Source organism: Corvus hawaiiensis, chromosome 2 (assembly GCF_020740725.1).
Source record: "Corvus hawaiiensis isolate bCorHaw1 chromosome 2, bCorHaw1.pri.cur, whole genome shotgun sequence".
Classification (NCBI taxonomy): Eukaryota; Metazoa; Chordata; class Aves; order Passeriformes; family Corvidae; genus Corvus; species Corvus hawaiiensis.
In genome coordinates this window covers 750725-769046 of record NC_063214.1, presented here as the reverse complement: position 1 = coordinate 769046, position 18322 = coordinate 750725, and the positions used below count along the sequence as shown (strand labels likewise).

Genomic DNA, 18322 nt, shown 5'->3' with positions numbered 1-18322 from the left:
AGTGGTCAGAGGGCGTGGGAAGGATGAGGCCGAGGTAGGACGTCACTGTGGGGAGTCCAGGGGGTGTTTGCAGTTTAGTGACAAGTTTGAGAGGTGTCATGTGCCCTTCCCAGCGAGCCCCTGCTCTGAAGCAGCTGTAATTGGCTTTACCTCAGTTCAGCAGAACACGAGATGCCTGCAGTCAAAAGGGAGATTGCTTCTGCGTGTCAGGGGATGATGTACTCCCCAGGAACGAGGGGAGAGGGCCTTTGTGCCTCAGCCTGATCCACTGGAGATTAAACTGGGCTGTTAAGTATGTGTGTGCTTCATGAGAACACAGAAAGGGTTCTAGAGAGTGTTTTACACTGGTCTATTCTCACAAAAACAACACAAACCCCAAACTTTCTTAAGCTGCATATGAGGGAGGGGAGTGGAATAATGAGATCTGTGTGAACCACGGACAAAATACAACTCTAAGCACTATAAAAAATGCCTGTCTCATGACTGCAGAGCGCTTTAAACTTGGTGGATGCAGTTTTTATCTTCTCCTCATAGAACAGCACCCAGGGGTTGTGAGTCCTGTGGGGAGCCGTGTGTGGAGCTGGTCTCCAAATCCCACTTTTGTGCTTTAAGCACTTAATGTTCAAAGAGGGATGAGATTCCTGGGGTAATTTACATCTTTTATAAACAAGCTTAGTCCCAATTTCCGTATGTTAGTGAATGGCAGCACCCACTTAATCATCTCGATTATTTGCTGTAAGGAGCTAATAACACACTCATCCAAATCGTGAGGCAATAATGCTCAAATGCTGCCAGCACTGAGGGGTTTGTGTGGGCAAAACCACCCCCAGCCCTGCACGTTAAACCAGACTTTGCAGCTGATGCCAATACACATCCAAAATAGTGTAAATTTACCCCTCGTGGTAAATTTTAGGTGGATCAGGAAGGATGGCACCTGAGAAAGGGACCGGTTTTGCTGCTGCCAGGGGCTTGTGCTCAAAGAAAGGGAAAAGCACAACTCCCAAGAAGTAAAATAATAATTAAACACCCCCTGATTTTGGTGAGAAATCTGAATCCTGCCAAGATCTTAATAGTCTTTGGAATTACAGTGTCTCAAGTGGAGAGAAACTTATCCTGCCAGGAAAATTCCTGCTTTCAGAGAGATTGTTGTCTCTAAACTGCAATAGGAGAGTCACTATCAAAACCCAAGGGCTGAGTGTGAAGACCCAGCCCAAAGGGTTTTGGCATCACCTGTCTGTGTACAAACCTTCTTCCACACTTTATATAAATGATTAGAACCCTCGCCAGCAGCCTTGGTACAGGGAAAAACAAACAGAGTGCTTCATTAAAAATGAAAAGAGAAGCCGTCTGGAGAGCTGTGTGGGAGCAATTACAGTTAAAGCCTCAATTAACCCATCAGCAATTACCATCCAGAGCTGAACCAGCACATAGAGCAAGGGCCAGCAGCCCCGGGAGCTGCTGTCACCTGTGCTGGGGGTTGGGACACCCACAGCAGCCACCCCCAGGGCAGCCCATATTGATGGCTGAGGGCTGAGGAAAGGGAAGAAGAACCAATCCAGTCTTAAAAACCTGGAGGATTCTCAACATCTCCACTTTGTTGAGGTTATTACTCAAGCACCTCCTTTCCTCTCTCCCTCGTGTCCCATTTGTCTGTGCATTTCTGTATAAATTTCTCTCTCTCTCATATATGAATTTACCATTCACCGTTGCAGTGGCACGGATTGAAAATGAGGTGCACTTAAAGGGATTCTTTCCATCAGATAAGTATTGCCTGCCCCAGATTCCTCTCCCACACCTCGAAATGCACGGTACACACTGTAAAATGAAAAACCAATCCTACCAGCTCTGCTTTAACTTTGACTCAAATCACTTGAGAATAGTGGGGTTTTTTATCCCGATCACGGGAGAGTCAAGCTGAGGAGCCATGCCCTTGTCAAATTAGCTTTTTGCCATGTATTTTTACAAAAGGCCTGCTTACCTTTTCCATGCCTTCCTCCTTGAGGCTGATGATGTCCAGGTCGAAGTCCTTCCTGAGGCCATCAGTTTTGTTGAAGGTGATGCGCCCGGTCAGGCCGTCCCACCGTGCCTGGGGACACAAACACACCCTCCCTGTGGCACCCAGCAGGAGCTGCTCGGAACCCAGAACAAGTACTGCAATTTAAATGCGCCACAGCATTGAATCACTTCCAAATCTGGGGCTTTTTTAAGCATATGTGGCTTTGCTGCTTTGACAAAACCCCCTTTTTTTGTTGTTTAGCTTCTCTCCGATATGTTTTGCGTTTTGCAGCCAGGCACAAGTCTGTGACAGTTGACACAGATTGATTTACATATGTCTGGTACCGATAAAAAAGTACAGACTGACTAAAGAGAAAGAGAGACTTGCACGTGCCCAAAGCCAGGGCAGTTCTGCACTGCATAGGAGTTCACTGAGGAATTAAGAAAAGGAGTCTGCTCTGCCCAGGCTGTGGGGCTGGACCTTGGAGCTCCCAGGAGAAGCCCAGGCAGTCACAGAGACCCCATGAAAGCTTTGCAGGGTAAGGACATGGAGTGTCACACGCGGGGCTGAGGGACAGCACACGAGTCCCAGAGGAGCAGGTGTGGCCAAGCAGCATTTTCCTGTTGCAGCCTAACCCAGTGAATCCTAATCCTTGTTGTAAACGCTGGCACCTGGGCCTGGATTTGTCCTGCACAGCCAGGAGGATTCCCCGTGCTGGGAACCCTTCTTCAGGGAGAAGGACCAGGGGCAAGGATGGACTTCCTCCGCAGTGTCAGTTTGCTGCATCTTGTGAGCTTCCCACCCAGCCCGTTTGCCTTGAAACGAGATCTCTCTCCCTCCCAGCCCATCTTGTCCCCAGAGCTGGTGCTTATCCATAAAACAAAGTGATGGGTTTCAAAGTGCAGACAATTTTGATAATCCATTTTTGGGAGCTCCCCCATTAGATTAAATTGGTCAAAGCTACAAGGAGAGCTGCCGGTAAATGATGGCATTGTTCCTTCGTGTGTGTCAGCCATATAATTTAAAATTACAAGCTTTTCCACCACACATCATCCCTCATTTGATTTATCAGAGACAGAGGACAGAAGGAGAGCTGCATCAAAAATCACCACACTTACAGACTGGTGTCTCCCTGTTTAATCTGAATTCCAGCCCTGAATCTGCAGGATTTAATCTCGGGTGCTGGGGAGTTCTCACCACGTGTCTCAGGCAAATCTGGTGCATTTGGAATTCATGGAAACAGCAGGACTTTGAAATGTACTCAAGTAACGTAAGAATGGAAAAGCATAAATTCAATAAACTTGCTGTGAGGTTTTCCATCGTAATGACTTGGGAATATACAAAAGTCTCTGCTGTAAACAGCAGAACACTTGCAGGGTTATTCATTACTTGTTTGTTTGTTATGCCTGATATAATCAAGATAGCGGGGGGGGACACACATATGAATGAATTTCAATCTCTAATATCTCTTTTTCCAGCCTGTCTTTTTATTCCTCTGGCGTGCCCCCATCTCTTATTCACAAAGATGGAAGATTTTACAAAATCTGCTCTTTAGAGATCAGTTTCTCCTGGAGGGTGATTTGCTCCTGTGAGATGCTCCCGTTCATTGATCACAAATCCTGCGCTCGGCTCCCCTGCCAACAGGGGAGGATCCTGAGTAAACACCTAACGTGTTATGTTGGGCACTGGCAGCAGGAGCCTCCATCTCCGCTCTTGCGGAGAAGAGATTTAGATGGTGAAATGCATCTCACTTTTCCAAACAGGCTTTGGTGCTTCTACCTCTGCACTAAAGGAAGGAAAAGGTGCTACAAGCTGCTTAAATTTTAAGGTACAGAGAAGTGAACAGGGCCTTTGTCCAACTTCAGTCCCACTCAGACCACCAAATAACAACCCAAACATGACTTCAATATAAACAGGAGCCAGGCAGTGTTTCTCAGAAGGGTTAAATGTTTGATGGGATTTCTAAACCCTAATGATGAGGAACACGCTTCAAATACCATCTGAATTCTAAGTTTAATTTCTGATTTTTATTTTCTTTCTTCTAAACAGAAATAGAGAAAGCAGCAGCTGCAGAGTTCGTGTTAATTAACAAACTGAAATGAAGCAGAACTTCTGAAGAGCCAGGAGCTGCATGAGTGTGTATCACAGAGATGGGATTTCATGCTTTCACACTTAGGATTTATAGCAATTTTCGTGTTCTTGGTGACACATTGAATGCCACAGGACATAATAAGAGTTGAATTGGAACCTGATCATGTAATTCATCAGAGAGCATCACTGTGAGCAGCTGCTCAGACCCCTTCTGACTAAGCCTCGAGGAGGGAGTGGACAGAACAGGTTTCAGACACAACTTCAGCCTGCCAGGGACCTGCCATGGCCAAAATACACAAAGCAACCTAATGAGAAAACTGTGAAACTGTTTTTACTGCGAAACTCCTTGTTTTTACTGCTTGAAAAGATGAGGATTGTGGGGAAAGTACAAGCTGAACTCTGGGGTTAAATATTCCGATTACAATCCCCATCAATAGATTGATGGGAAATTACAACAACAGGAGAACAGAGCTGACTCAGCTTCCAAGGTCCAACCCCCCAGAGGAGCTTTATCAATTCCCACCCATCAAACGCTCTCCGTATCAATTTCCACTTCACCATCTCCAATCAATCCCTGCAGCAGCCTCCGTTCCAGCCAGAGCCAATCAACAGGTCAATCCCAGAATCAATCCGTTCGGCTGCTTCCGGACTTGCCACAGAGTCATGGAATACCCTGAGAGGGAAGAGACTCCCAAGGATCACCCAGCCCAGCCCCTGGCCCTGCACAGACACCAAACACTCCCAGCCTGTGCATCCCTGAGAAATGACCCGAGAAATTCCCCAAGCAGACCAGATTTAGTTATTTATTTTGTAGAACAGACCTGTATTTTTTTATTTCCTCTCTCTTTTTTCCTGCTCTTGCTGTTTAAGTGTAACTTGAAAATTTGGAAACTTTTTCCTAAAGGCCAGAAATCAGCTGGGTTTTTCTCTGGCTTTAGTGGGAGTTTGGTCAGAAATCAGCCAGCTGGACTCTTCACTGGGGGAGGAATACACTCAGAAGCTGGAGTGAAGTCTATTTGAAGGTAAGAATATTCTCCTGCCTATTCTGTTTTGTCCTGGGATTATCCTGACCCATAGCATATGTGTTTAATTCTTGGGGTTATAATCTGTTTATTTATTATCAGAAGTTCCTAACAAAACGAACATCAGTTAATGATTTAGTGTACATTCCTAATTAACCACAGGGGTGAAGGAACTGATATGCCCAAATTTCTGATGAGGGCTGTGATGGTACCTGACACCCGAATGAAAAATTTAAAAAGCTAAGCAACGCTCAGAACACCTCAGGTCACTTTTACACAACAAAATCTCCCAAGGCCATAAATAACAATACCACTATAATAAGGAATAATAACTAATAATAATAATAATAATATTAGTAATAACCAAGATGCTACTGACCAAGAACCAAGTTTAATTTTCCTTTGGTTTTCTTTCCTTTGGGAAGAGAGAGTCCCTGCTTTATTGGAGTTGCAAAGAGAGCTGCCAGATTGAAGTGACAGTGATACTGCTTCTCCTTGAAGGGGAAATCATCGTGTGTGGTGAGCCACACATCAACTTGTCAGTGCTTACAATTAATCCCCTTATTAACAGAGATCCCCCAGGATTAGGGAATACAGTGAGTTAGGGTATGACTTTGCCATTATCCTGCTCCAAATCTGCCATAACCGATGGAATAAAGAGAATTTCAGCACTCGCCAGCACAGAGCTTTATCTGTGGAGATAAACTGAGAATTATGATGCTCCACAGCCTCTTTCCTTGGAACGGGTCCAGGAAAAGTCCTGGGATTTCACTGAGCAGCACTGGAATGGAAATGCAGTGAGAAGCAGGAAGGTGCATTTTCCATGGCTGGAGGGGTGGGATTATTTTGGACTGTGAACGTGGAAAATGTAACCTGTGCAACGTGTTTGAGTAAGCCTGGATATACAAAATATGTCCTGAAAAAATGTTTTGTGTAGCAAATGTCAAAACATCCCCCATGTAGTCAGATAAAGTCACTTTATCATAGCTCTTGCTCGCTTTCATAAACAAATCTACTGCCCGGGTAACATTTAATGAACTGAAAACAGAATGGAAGAAAATATATGTAATCTTTGTGTCAAGCAGCTTGTTTTGACTTGGGATATCACAGTATCAGTACCTCACAGATAAACTTTTATCAATTTTCATCAATTCCATATGTATTTATTCTCAGCATGCAATCCTGCAATTACTTTGCAATCTGGGCAGAGATCATTGCATGAATAAGTGTTTTTCCACTTGAAATGTGATTTCAGAATAAGGATCCTTGTTGACATTACCCTCAGCCATACACTGTCTTCTTGGGAAGCCGAGCTTTACTTCCTAATAAAGCACCATGGGCTGCAGGTCTGGAAGTTGTTTAGTTTGCTCTCCTAATTAAGAGCTTTCAGGTCAAAGTAACAGCCAGCAGTAGGCTCACAGCAGAAATGCACTTCATGGACAAGAAGTAAGTTTTGAAAAGTAAAACAAAGGAAAAAGATTGCTTTCGTGGGAGTGGATCCAGTGTCAATATTAAATCATCTGCTGAGAGAAGCCCTACCAAAGTAACAACTGTTTTAATTTGAAGTAACCAAATAGTGTAGCACCAGAGGCCAGAGAATAAATCCAGCCAGTACCCACAGACCCTGTCACTGGCGCAGTGCTAAAATGCAATGACAAAGATGCAGCAGAAGAGATTTTATTTCATGTTTTGGAGCAAAATGCTGTCATCTTTTCCCAGTCATTGCACAAAGATTTCAGTGCTGCCACAGAGCCCCTCTCTCAGAGAGCAGGGGAGGTGGGGAGCTCCTTTGCTCTCTCCTTTTCATTTGTTCCACTCTGCAGGGTTGGAGTCCCACGAAAACACTCTTGACATGCTGACTCTGGGAGCAAAGACCATCAAACAACGGAAATGTTCTGTTTTCTTAGAAGATGTTTTGTGCTCCTGTGTTTGGAGATGCCGTCAGTGGGGAACAGAACAAATTGATGGATACCTCTGCAGATGGATTGCTCTCACTCCTGGGCTCAGTGCTTGGCATGGATCTCGTCAGAAACACACCAGGAACTGAAATCTCTTCAGATGTCTTTCAGTCTCTGAGATTTTTCTCTGTGATTCTTCTTGAGGGCATTTAACAGTCACTTGAAGTCAAATCTGCATCTCTTTCCTTGTCTTTGCAGTTGTTCTTTTAATTGTGGCTGCGTTTGAACAAGGGGAGCTCACGCTGGTTTTGATGACAATTGAAAAACAACCATGATCTGGGGCCTTATCTTATGCTTTAGAGGGGACATGACCAGGACTTGATCATTCAATTATAAAAACATTTTGTGTTTACATCCCTTTTTCCTCCAGGAAAGGTGGGATGATCCTTTCTGTCCCTGCTCCCCCTCTGCAGACAGACAACAACCTCCTTTTCCCTCTGAGCAGGGGTAAGGGGCACTCCCTGCAAACTCCTCCAGAAGGGCTCAGAGATCAGAACATGCCTCACTTGTGAATGGCATTGGGTCACTCAGACACAGCTTCTGACAAGGATTTACTTTTCATGAAAAACTCCTTAATGAGCTGTTGCAGAGCCTTGATGCCAGACATTTCACAGCCCTGGCCCACAAAGCAGATGAGGTGACCTCAGTTCTTATCAGCAGAATAAAATGCAAAAACCTCACCAGGCACTGATGCACTTGTTAACTCCAGCAACTGCAGGAATCACTGCAGGCAAAGTCTTTGAAGCTGGTTTATTTAGACTGGAGTACCGAATATTTGTCTTTAGTCCAGTCTGTAAAATGCCTTCACAGAATGCCAGTACCACATCACAAAACAGGAGAATTAAATTCTATTTATGTGGTCCCAAGCTATCACTCTGCCTCCTTGACTTTATTTCCTCCATACCTATTCACTGATCCCTAATTTATGAAGTTCCTCTATCCCTGTTGAACAAACCAGATCCTAACATGAACTAGGGAAATTCAGATGTATTTGCTATTTGTTTCCAGCTCCTGTTTTAGGCTTTGCAGGAAATGCAATACTGTCTTATTAAACCTTATCCTCTGCTTTTAACAACCACCTTTTTTTGGCCACAACAGACACAGGAAGATGAGACTCTCAAGAGTATTTAAATCAGTGTTTTAGTGACCATGAGAGACTCTATCTGCAAGGCCATCAGTAATTAGCTCCCGTATCTCACTCCATGCAGGAGAAGTTGCTTGTCCATGATGTATGAGAGCTGTGTCACTGTTCAGCTTTGAATCGATCTGCTGGGGCACATCTGCTACCCTTAGTTTGATACTCAGCATCCCCCAAAAAAGTAGGGCATCACTATAGGTTTATTCACTGATACAAAGTCTTTTGTTAACTTTCAATGTCATTATAATTATTCTTCAAATGGAAGGGACTGAGGTGGGGAAAAGGTAAAGCATATGTGGGACACTCCATGTAATTTCCGATTTTCATTTCTGCGCTGTTCCCTAAAGGAAAGGTTTCCATTTGAAATTCATAAAAAACCTGGTACTTTTGAAAGAGTGAAGGCATTTCAACTAAAACGCATCTTTTTAGGACACCTCTGGATCAAGCTCCGTTGCTTCAGGAAGCAATTTCCTTCTTTAGAAATACTGGCTGCAATGTTTTCTGGATATTGATCACTGATCAAACAATCTGCAAAACAGTCGGAATTACCCAGTGAAGCAAGGACAGAGCTACAGACTCGCTTTTCTTTCAATTTCCAGAACAACTGTCGTAGTCACCTCACATTTGTAGAAGTTATCAATCAACCGTAACAAACATTACCCGAGTAAAAAACCTGGGGGGTGTTTCAGTGTTTTAGTCTGAGACTTTGCCACAGCCAGGGTTTAGCAGCTTGGTTTTTTGGGAAGAGCAGAATGGAAGCCAGAGCCTTGTGCCTGTGAATCAGTGCTGAGTGAGGGAGACTTTACCCTGAGAGTGCCAGGAGCAGGAGCACGGCAAGGAGCAGGACAGGGAGCAGCAGCCCGAGCCAGGGGAGAGGAAAGGGAGGATGGCACTGCCCACAGGCAGAGGTTCTGCACTTGCCTCTTTGATGAGGTTCATGAAGCGGGGCCCGAAGCGCCAGGGCTTGTGCCGGTGGCACTGCAGGGAGCTGACGGTGAGCTGGGAGGCTCGCTGCGAGGCCACGGCCACCATGTACACGGCGTCGTACATCAGCGCGGCTTCCGTCTGCACAAACACAGGGCTGGGTTAGTGCCTGCCGGGCTGCTCCTGCTGCCAGCCCGGCCCCGCGCTGCTCCCGGGGAAAAGCCACGCCTGGGCTCGCCGTGGAGCCCTGAGGAGCAGCAAAAGCCGGTTCTCCTATTGAGTCCAGAGTGTTTTCCACACTGGGAGGGAAACTGCACCGGGGAGCTACGGGGAGAGGGAGCTCAGGGGGTCCCAGGCAGGCTGGAGAGGGGTTTTAGGAAGTCCCAGGTGTATGAGCCACTCTTCTCATGGCCTTCGTGGGATTGCTGCCTTCCCAACAGGTCAGGCTGGCCCTGCTTTCCAGGGAAACCAGTCCCACTGATCACCTGGAACACATCCCACTGCCCAGGTATCTGCTGCCTCCAGGTGCCTGCTGCCCTCAAGGATCTTGGTTGTTGGCACAAACCTGTGCAATGGCATCCTAGAGGGAGGGGAATTGTCCTTCTGAGGTGTGTTTTTGGGGGATTAACTTGGACTCGCACATCTGACTTCTCACTACAGCCCTTAGGTCCTTGAACATTACCCCATGGATTCAGATACCAAAATTACTGGGTGCTCTTTGTGCATCTGTGTTTCTTTTGAGAGTGGGTTTGTGGGTTCAAAGGCACGGCCTCAAACTGACATCACACACTCTGTCCCGCTTTGTCACTTCAGAAAAGTCTCACCTTCACCTGCGCTGTGCTTCAGTGCTCTCACAGTGAGGTGGGAATGGCTGTGCCTCCCTTAATGATGCTGTACAAATTACCTTCCAGGTAAACCTAATGAGTAATTAAGCAGTGGCCTGAAAAAGAAAAGGCACTAATTCTGCAGAGGAGAAACTGGACTCCTTTATGGGAACTACTGAGCTGATCAATTTTCTATTTCTTTTCCATGCAATTCCTCTGGGAAATTATTACATTTGATTCTTTGTCCGTGCCATTTACCTGGGTAAATTACAACAGCATCAGTGTTATCAGCATTGGAGGGTTTTGCTCAAATGTATCTGAATCTAAGGACTAATCTTAAGATAGTGCAGAATAGGAATTGGTCTTGATGTGCTTGCCAGGATCTGCTGAAAATAATGCTCCACAATGGGAGCACATTGTGAAATCAGAAGACATTGTGAGTGATGAGTCAAGCAGGAGGAGACAGTACCAGCTGTTCTCACTGTGGAGTGTCTCACAACAGACAGTCGTTCCAGCCACACTCAGGGAACCAAAGGCTGACCCCAAACCCCTCAAAATCAATGGAAATATTCCCATCAGTGTCAGCAGACCTCGGTTTTTACACTGGACTGGGCCCTCAGGATTGGATTTTACTGGCCCTGGGAGGAGATGCTTTATGACAAAGCTCCTCTGCCCTCACTGTGCTGCTCTGTCTGGGAGCGCTGCTGCTTTGCCTGGGTGCATCCCCAGTGTCCGCAGCACTGCCAGGCCTGGCTGCTCAGTCCTGTCCTTGTGCCACCTGTCACTCGTCCCTCCTTCGTGCAGCAGTGGGGAGCTTGTGCCACCTCCTTGGCTTTTCACTTCTCCCCTCACTGCGGCTTTGTTTAGGGTTGCAGGGTGCAACAGGTCACCTCATTTTCCAAAGTCAACCACCTCACCCTGATGTCTGTGCTTTTATGTCAGGAGAAAGAGACTCAGAGTCAGTCCTGGAACTGGTCTTTCTGATTTTTGTGTGCTACTTAAACCATGCAAAGAAAGCCAGGGATGTCATTAGAACAGCTCTGCCTCTGGGTGCGGTGTGGGCACCAAGCAGGACGTGAACTCAGAACTGTCTCTCTTGTGCCCTGCTGACTTCCCACAAGCTGCTCTCAGGGCAAGCAGCAGAGCACAAAGCCAAAGGGATAAATCCCAAGTTAATAACAGGATGTACAGTCCTGATCTCCGTGCACTCTGCAGCCTGTCAGAGCCTCATTGTCAATGAAATGCAGCAGTGGTGCAGCTCTCCATCAAACTGGGTAATCATGGAACCTGCCAGGAATATGGAAATGATCGCAGCGGGAGGGAGTGGCTACCCTCAGGGCTGTGCCAGAGAAGCAAGGACGCTGAGATTATGGAGATGCAAAGGAGAGGACAAGAGTTGGGGATGCCAAGGAGAGCAGAAGAGTGGTGAGAAATTTACTTTTCCCAGTGTTCTGTTTGGGGTATTTCTGTGTGAATTCCCATCAGGAATTCCCAGGGACAACTTTCTCCCTGCTTTGGGTATGAGTGAGCACAGTGACACTGCCCAAAGCAGCACCAGTGTGTGAAATGCCAGGGACAGCACACTTAATGCGTCTCTCCTCAGGATGTAAAGGCATTTCCGAATTTTCCCTGCAATCATCTGCAATAAAGTCTTATTTCTTATTGCTTCGAGCTCCACTCAGTCCATGAGATACATTTTCTCATACTGCAAAGAGATGGCATCCCATCACCCTTGTTGTCCATGTAATTGTTCCTATTGTTTCCTTTCCTTCTTGGGGGAGTGCTAGGGAGGAATTGTAATTCCCTGGCTTGATGACACCTTTCATCTATCTTTAAATTACATCTCAAAAGCCAGAGTTTCTGTAGAGAGGGAAATGATGCGAAAGGGCACTTTACCCATTTAAAAATGCTACTCCCTTCCCAACATGTGAAATCTGCCCCTGCAGGTTATAAATCCTGTACCTGCTCGGGAAGTTTGATTTGCTGCTGTGTTTGCCACTGCCCAGTGCAGAAGGAGATTGGACAAGCAAGGCAGCACTTTAGTTTTTGACAGCGACGAGACGAATGACGGCACCGTGACGGGGAATTGTCCCTGTGCCACCCCCCAGCGTGGCCATGCTCACTTACTGTCATCATGCCATCGAGGAGCCCCGTCTCGGGCTTGGGGGGCGCCTGCAGCCGCTCCATCGACCACTTCTCCACCACGGACGACACGTGCGGGTTGTCCACGTTGAGCAGCCGAAAGCCCGTCATGTTCACCCCGCTGTACCTGTAGGGCTCCAGGTCCAGTGCAAACAGGTCCTAAAGCACCAGCAAGAACGCAAACATGTGGCATTTTTAAAGGCAAAGGTGGGGTTTTTCGCGTGTGCCCACCCTGGCTGCCCTCAAAGGCTGCTCCCGTTTGAAACCCGACTGAGCCAAAGCCATGTGAGATGGGTGACGAACCACACACCTGCTTTTTGGAACGAGAATACCGGTTCCCCACAGCAGAAATGCTTTGCAAGCAACCCGCACATTCCAATTTATAGCAGTGCTGCAGCTCTGACAGGCCGACATGAGGAATTAGCTGGCCAGTGTCAAGCTCCTTTCTCAGCTCGGGGGAGGAAAATGCCGAGAGACACGGCGAGCGCTGCGCTTTGCCTGCTCATGAATCCCATTTTCCCCGCCGTGCCTCCCCAGGCACCTCTGCCAGCCTGTGGGAAGGATGTGTCAGTGCGCAGAGGCTCCACGTGCTCCAGAGCCTGGCATTTTCAGGGCAGGAAAAGAGTGGGTATGTGGGGTGACTGAACCGTGTGGGACCCTCCCGAGCTGTGCTGGTCAGGCAGCGCAGACGTGAGAACTGCTCCTCAAAGCCGGAAGCTGCTTTTCCATGGTTCCGCTTTTCCCGATCCCAGCAGGGCAGGAAAATGACAAATGAGTTGGTCATGGTTTGCTACCACAAACCAGAACATTCCCAACACCACAACCCCAGAGGTGGGTGGTTGCTCTGAAATGCTCTGCACCATCTCCTGCACACTGCTGCTGGTGGTGACCGTATTCTGGTAGATTCTTGTTTGTTTATTGTATAAATTTGCGAATTCCACAGCAAATCCTAAATTTTCACATTTTCCTTGATGTTAAGATGGCCTCAAGGAGAACTATTTCAAGCTCCTTCTTCAAGTTCCAAAGAGCAGGAGCATCTCTTCTAATGAATTGGATATTGGATTCAAAGTGATTTGTCACTTCCACATAAAATTTGATTTGGGAAGGAAATAAAGAATAAGCTGATGAACATGATGTAGTCCAGCCCTCTAGGACTGTTCCAGCAATATCGGATCTTTGCTGCCTTTCTACTCTACAATGTAAATGAACCTTAAGCACAAATTGAATTATGTTTATATATCTCATGTAAGGTAAAAAAATTGGAAAAACACGCTGAAATAAGTATAGATTTTGACCACCAAAGAAAACTTCGGGGTTTGCATTTATTATAAAATTTACTGAGTGATTTTTTTCCATTAGTGATTTTGTGTTTTCATATGTAAATGAAATATTCCAGTGATGAGCCAGCAGTGCCCACGGTGCAAAGCCGTTCATTCTTTATTTTGTTTCACTCTGGTCCATCTGGACTGGCAGTTTCTCCTTAATCACCATGCTGCAATTAATTTTCACTGCATTAAAGTGTTAGCAAACACTAACAGTGTTAGTGGCCGAACAATTTCTTTACAAAATTGTGGGTGCTGATATTCCTAAGGAGTGTTAGCACCCATTCTGCAGGGCTTTCCTTGACTAATGGCAACAAAGATCTCGTAGAAAAAGGGGAAGTTTTTAGCTGTCTTTTCTGAAACAGAGGAAATCCCCCCCCAGAACTTTATAGTGTTCCTTACCAGTGTTGTAAAAAAGTAGTGGTAGTATTCTGTCATCATTCCCATGGAGAGAATCTGTGAAAGAGATGGAAAGGTGAGGGTACTTTACTCTGAAAGCTCCCAGTGTGTTGCAGTGCCTTTGAAAAGCAAGGGTTAAACACATCACAGGTCATGAGAGCTTGATTGCAATAAACCCTACATTTTTCTTCAGGAGCCAAAAATATCCTGTTGTATTTAAATGGTGTTTTTATCACCTCTGCTCAGGAAAGAGATTAAAGATTGCAAAACTTCCAGGACAAGAAAAATTACTAGAGATAACGAGACACTGATTTTTAAAACCTTTAGTCTGCAGTCTGGAAGTGTTAAAAAGGAATTTACTAGCAGACAACACAGTTTGTAGGGGGAAGTGCTTAGGGGCAGGTTTTTGTTCTGCTGCCAGGTGAGAACAGGACACTGGTGAGGGCTCAGGAGTAAAGGAGGAAAACAGAAAGAAGGAAGTTTCTCTAAGTGCTTTTTGTTCCACCTGGGAATGTGGGTCAGCGGGAGGGTGCCAAAACAACTGGGGTGGAAGAATGTTTGGGCTGGATTGACCTTCCGGAGGTCTAAATGGACACTGACGGCCACATGGGGCAGAGGAGGATGAGATTTTCCTTCCCAGGCTTTGTGCTGCAGGACACTTCCAGAAGGATGTGCTTTACTCCCTCAGCTCTCCCCAGAATCAGTGGGAATGCTTTCATAACCCCCGAGGGTGTGTGGGTACCTGGCTGCTCCACAGCCTCCCCCCAGCCTTCCTACACTTGTCCCCACACGCTCTTGCCAGGATGGGAAAATTCTGCCCTCTGGCATCTTGTGAGGAGGAGGAGGAGGAATTATAAACTGGGAAATTGCTGAGGGATTCATTGCCACGACAGCAACAGGGAGCAAGGTTAACTCCAGTTCAGTCCTGATCACAGCAGTGTAAGGATCTGCTATTAATTCCTCCCTTCTAGGACAGTTTTGGGAGTGCCTGAGTAGCTGTTTGAAAGGCAGAGGGGCATAGTGGGATTTGGCCAGCCAAAATTCCCTCTTCTGGCAGAAGCCTCTGAACATCAGTTGAGTGATTGTGTATGGCAATTCCTCACATAAAAAAAAAAGAAGAAAAAGAAAGGGAGAAAGCAAACCCTGAACTTCCTGAGCTGCAGCAGATAGTAAGACCAGCTCATGATTAATCGCAAACAACTGATCCGTTTCCAGCCACTAAAAGTCAAGCCAGAAGGCAACTATTTTATTGAAATGCTCCACTGGATTTACACATCAAAATTGCCTTTTTTATTTCTGATTTTATTAATCCTCTTCTCTTCTGTTTCTTGGAGCTGTTTTATTACCTGTAGAATAAGCTGGAGGCTGCTGATCCTTCCCTGTTTATGCACAGACAACAATACAGGTCTGCATCCAGGGGAGCTTTTGTGTGCTGTGTTTCTGGGACTGGCTGGACTCAGTCCCCCTCCCTGGAGCCTTTGGATTTCCGTGGCTTTGGGAAGGAGGTGCCAATTTTATGGGATTTTCACGATGCAGATCTCCTTTGAGCTGAAACTGCACTGAAATAGCCAACTGTGACCCTGTGGGGCTCAGAGCAGCTGCCAGGTTAAACAAATGTGCTCTGAGCCCAGGAGATGTCCAGATTTCTTTGGTCCTTTGCAGGGTGTTTGCAGTCAGTGCACGGTGGGGTGAAAGCAAGTTCTTATCAGTTTACATGGGGGAATCCAAACGGCCAGACTGAAATAAATGATTCCTTCCTGCTCGGATTGCAGCCCGAGACAGGAGAGCTGAGAGGCCACTGCACTTCTGTCAGCAGAGAATACAACCTCCAGCTTGCCTGCGTGGCCAGTGCTACCCCCCCTACTGCCCTGAGACACAGATTTCCATGAGGCAGCCAGACACATTTACTGCAGGGATTACAAAGTGCAGCCTGGACCTTTGCGAAGCATTTCCCAGCTTGTGCTGCTGCAGCTGCGCTGCTGAGGGTACCAGCAAGCTGAGCCAGGGCAGCTCTCCTGCCAGATCCAGGAGAGCAGCTGAGAGCAGCGTTTGCCTCCTGAGCACGCGCTGGGTGAAAGCTCTTAGGAGAATATTGATCGCCAGAGTGAACAGAGCTGGCAGGACACACACAGAGCTGTGAATGATCCTGATTTCACAAGTCAAGCTACAGGTTTGTTCTCTAAAGCAAAACAAGCCCAAAATGAGCCTCAAAACATGCCCAAAAACCAAGCAAAACCCCCAAACCCCACACCAACCAGAAACAAAGCCCCTGAGGAGAACAACCTCAACCGGTTGTCCTCCCCTCTCTCAGTCATTAAGGATGATAATTAGCTAACAGCTATTAATCACTTAGACATGCCTGTGACGTGTGCACTAGATACTGAACAGGGGCTTTCTGCTGGTGGATCAAAGAGGCTTTGCAATTATCACTTGTTTATGTTTAAGGGTAATATGGCTGCTAAGTGAAATTCCCACTGAAGGATGATTTACTGCTCCAGTGCAGGAAAACAGGAGATGCAATCAAGCCAAAGCAAAAGCAAGAGGAATGCTGAGAATCATGCTGTACATTCCAAAGCATCAATAACTGCTCCCGAGGCTGAATCCCTTGGATGCTCCTGTCAGTGTAAACAGGAGTTTCCAGGGCTCTTCTGCTGAGTGTTTGCAGCACAGCAGGCACAGGAAAGCAGCTCCCAGTAGCTCCAGGAGGAGACAGTAAGAGCCTGCTTGGACCAAAGATGGATTTCAGGCTGGGACAGCCCTGAAGCACCTGGCAAAGCTTCCCACAGAGCAGGGAACCTGAAAGAGAGAAGGAGCCCAGCAGAGAGAGGGGAAGGCAGCATCTCTGTCTGTGTGCCTGCCCACAGGAAACGGGGATGAGGTTTCATTGCACGTTGCTATTTAAATAACTTTGCATGTAATTATGTAAATAATTACGCACCTGATACAAATGTCCTATTTAAATAATAATAGCTTTTGCTTACAGTGGAGCTCAGATGAATGGAAACTGGGGAAATCAGCCTCAAATATTCTCCTTGTGCGTCTCCTGCCCAGCCTTCCCTGTATAACATTTGTTCTCCAGCCAAACCCAGAGATGGTTGGACAAAGGGAGATAAAGACACTTCCATCTCTAATTATCTGTTCCAGATCAGGAGCCTGGGCCTTGTCCTTCGCAGCTGTGCACTTTCAGCTGTGGGTCACGAACCGCAATGTGAATCCAAAAAAGTATCAGTGGTCAAATTATATATGGCAAGCTGACAGAGGCTGGGTAAAAATACTCTCCCTTATGTCTGAAAATCTCTTTTGGGTGCCCTGTTCCTGGCTTGAATCACATCCCAGCTCTAACTTGCATTTGTTCAACTTGTAAAAAACTCCCTGCCTCATTTAGATCCATTGTCAATCTCCCTTCGAGGCGGGCTGGGACTGGAATGACGGGCAAGTGCATTAGTGGGAACTGCACCAAATCCTGTGCTTGCTCTCACTCTGCATTTCCCTCGCTCAGGCTGTGATTTAGTTATTTAATGTAGTGATCATTAAATGCATTTCATTTTCCAATTAATTATCCCCGCTGTTTTCTGAGATCAGCAAGGTGCAGCACAGTGAATAAAAGCCCCTCTGCCTGCTCGGCTCTCGAGTGTCATAGGTTTACACTGGGCACACAGTCCATGCAGACAGCTTTATTTGGACTTGACTGCACTCCCTGGAAGTCTGCATCCCTCTGAGCACAGCAGGTGTCCAGCCGGGGTGGCTCCCTCCCCTGCGGCCCTGCCAAGAGACAAGGCAGCTCTGGAAGCACCGTGTGGTGCCGGGGCCCAGCTGGAGCAGGGACCACGGCACTGGGGCAGGACAAGTGCCCCAGGCAGCCGGGGGTGCCTCCTGCTGCTTCCTGAGGAGATCCCAGGCTTCTGGAGCAGCCACACCACCCTTCAGACCCCATCATCCCACAGAGCCCAGGCGGATTTGCCTCTGCAGAGACCCACCTGTCCTTTTGGGAACTGGGCTCGCTGCTGGGTTTGGGGCTGAATTACTACTGTCACACCCCTCCACGGGTGTTGCTGATGTCCCAGCAGGAACCAGGGGGCCGAAGGAGGGTGTCCCCCACCAGCAAACCCTTCATAAAATCAGGAAGGGGAGGAGAACCAGCCAGGCAAGCACGTCTCTGCTTCTCACCCAAAGCGGGGCACCTGGGGGATCTGCCACTGCTGTTTCTCCCATGAAAGTGGGAACAGAGCTAATCCTGCCTTTTCTTAGCAGGGAGTGGGCTCCAGCCTACCTGCCAGGTTCCTGAAGGAGCACAGTCAGGAGCTGAAGTTTTCTATTCTCACGTCTATTACTGTACCAGGAATGTGCTCCCTGGTGACACCCGGTTTTCAGCCTTCTGTAGGAACTGAATTAATGATTCCTTTCGTTGTCTGTCACATCGTCTTTACAGGAGGCTCTGTGAGAGCCTTCAACCTGATTAAATATACAGTACACTTCCTCAAGTGTGTTTTGGAGGTGTGAGGAAAG

At 47.0% G+C, this 18322-nt stretch overlaps 1 protein-coding gene across 3 annotated transcripts in view; it reads right to left on the bottom strand.

Moving 5' to 3' along the window:
- Window positions 1–18322, bottom strand: part of LOC125337154 (glutamate receptor ionotropic, kainate 1) — a 108586-nt gene that overhangs the window by 27067 nt on the left and 63197 nt on the right. For 2 of the 3 annotated variants that reach the window (XM_048326513.1, XM_048326522.1), the window contains exons 5-9: window positions 13820–13873; window positions 12081–12254; window positions 9127–9270; window positions 1979–2086; window positions 1247–1291 (exon numbers count right to left, since the gene is read on the bottom strand). In XM_048326513.1, coding sequence (XP_048182470.1) covers window positions 1247–1291; window positions 1979–2086; window positions 9127–9270; window positions 12081–12254; window positions 13820–13873 — 525 coding nt within the window. The remainder of the gene's footprint in view (window positions 1–1246; window positions 1292–1978; window positions 2087–9126; window positions 9271–12080; window positions 12255–13819; window positions 13874–18322) is intronic. The other variant, XM_048326531.1, reaches the window with a different exon arrangement.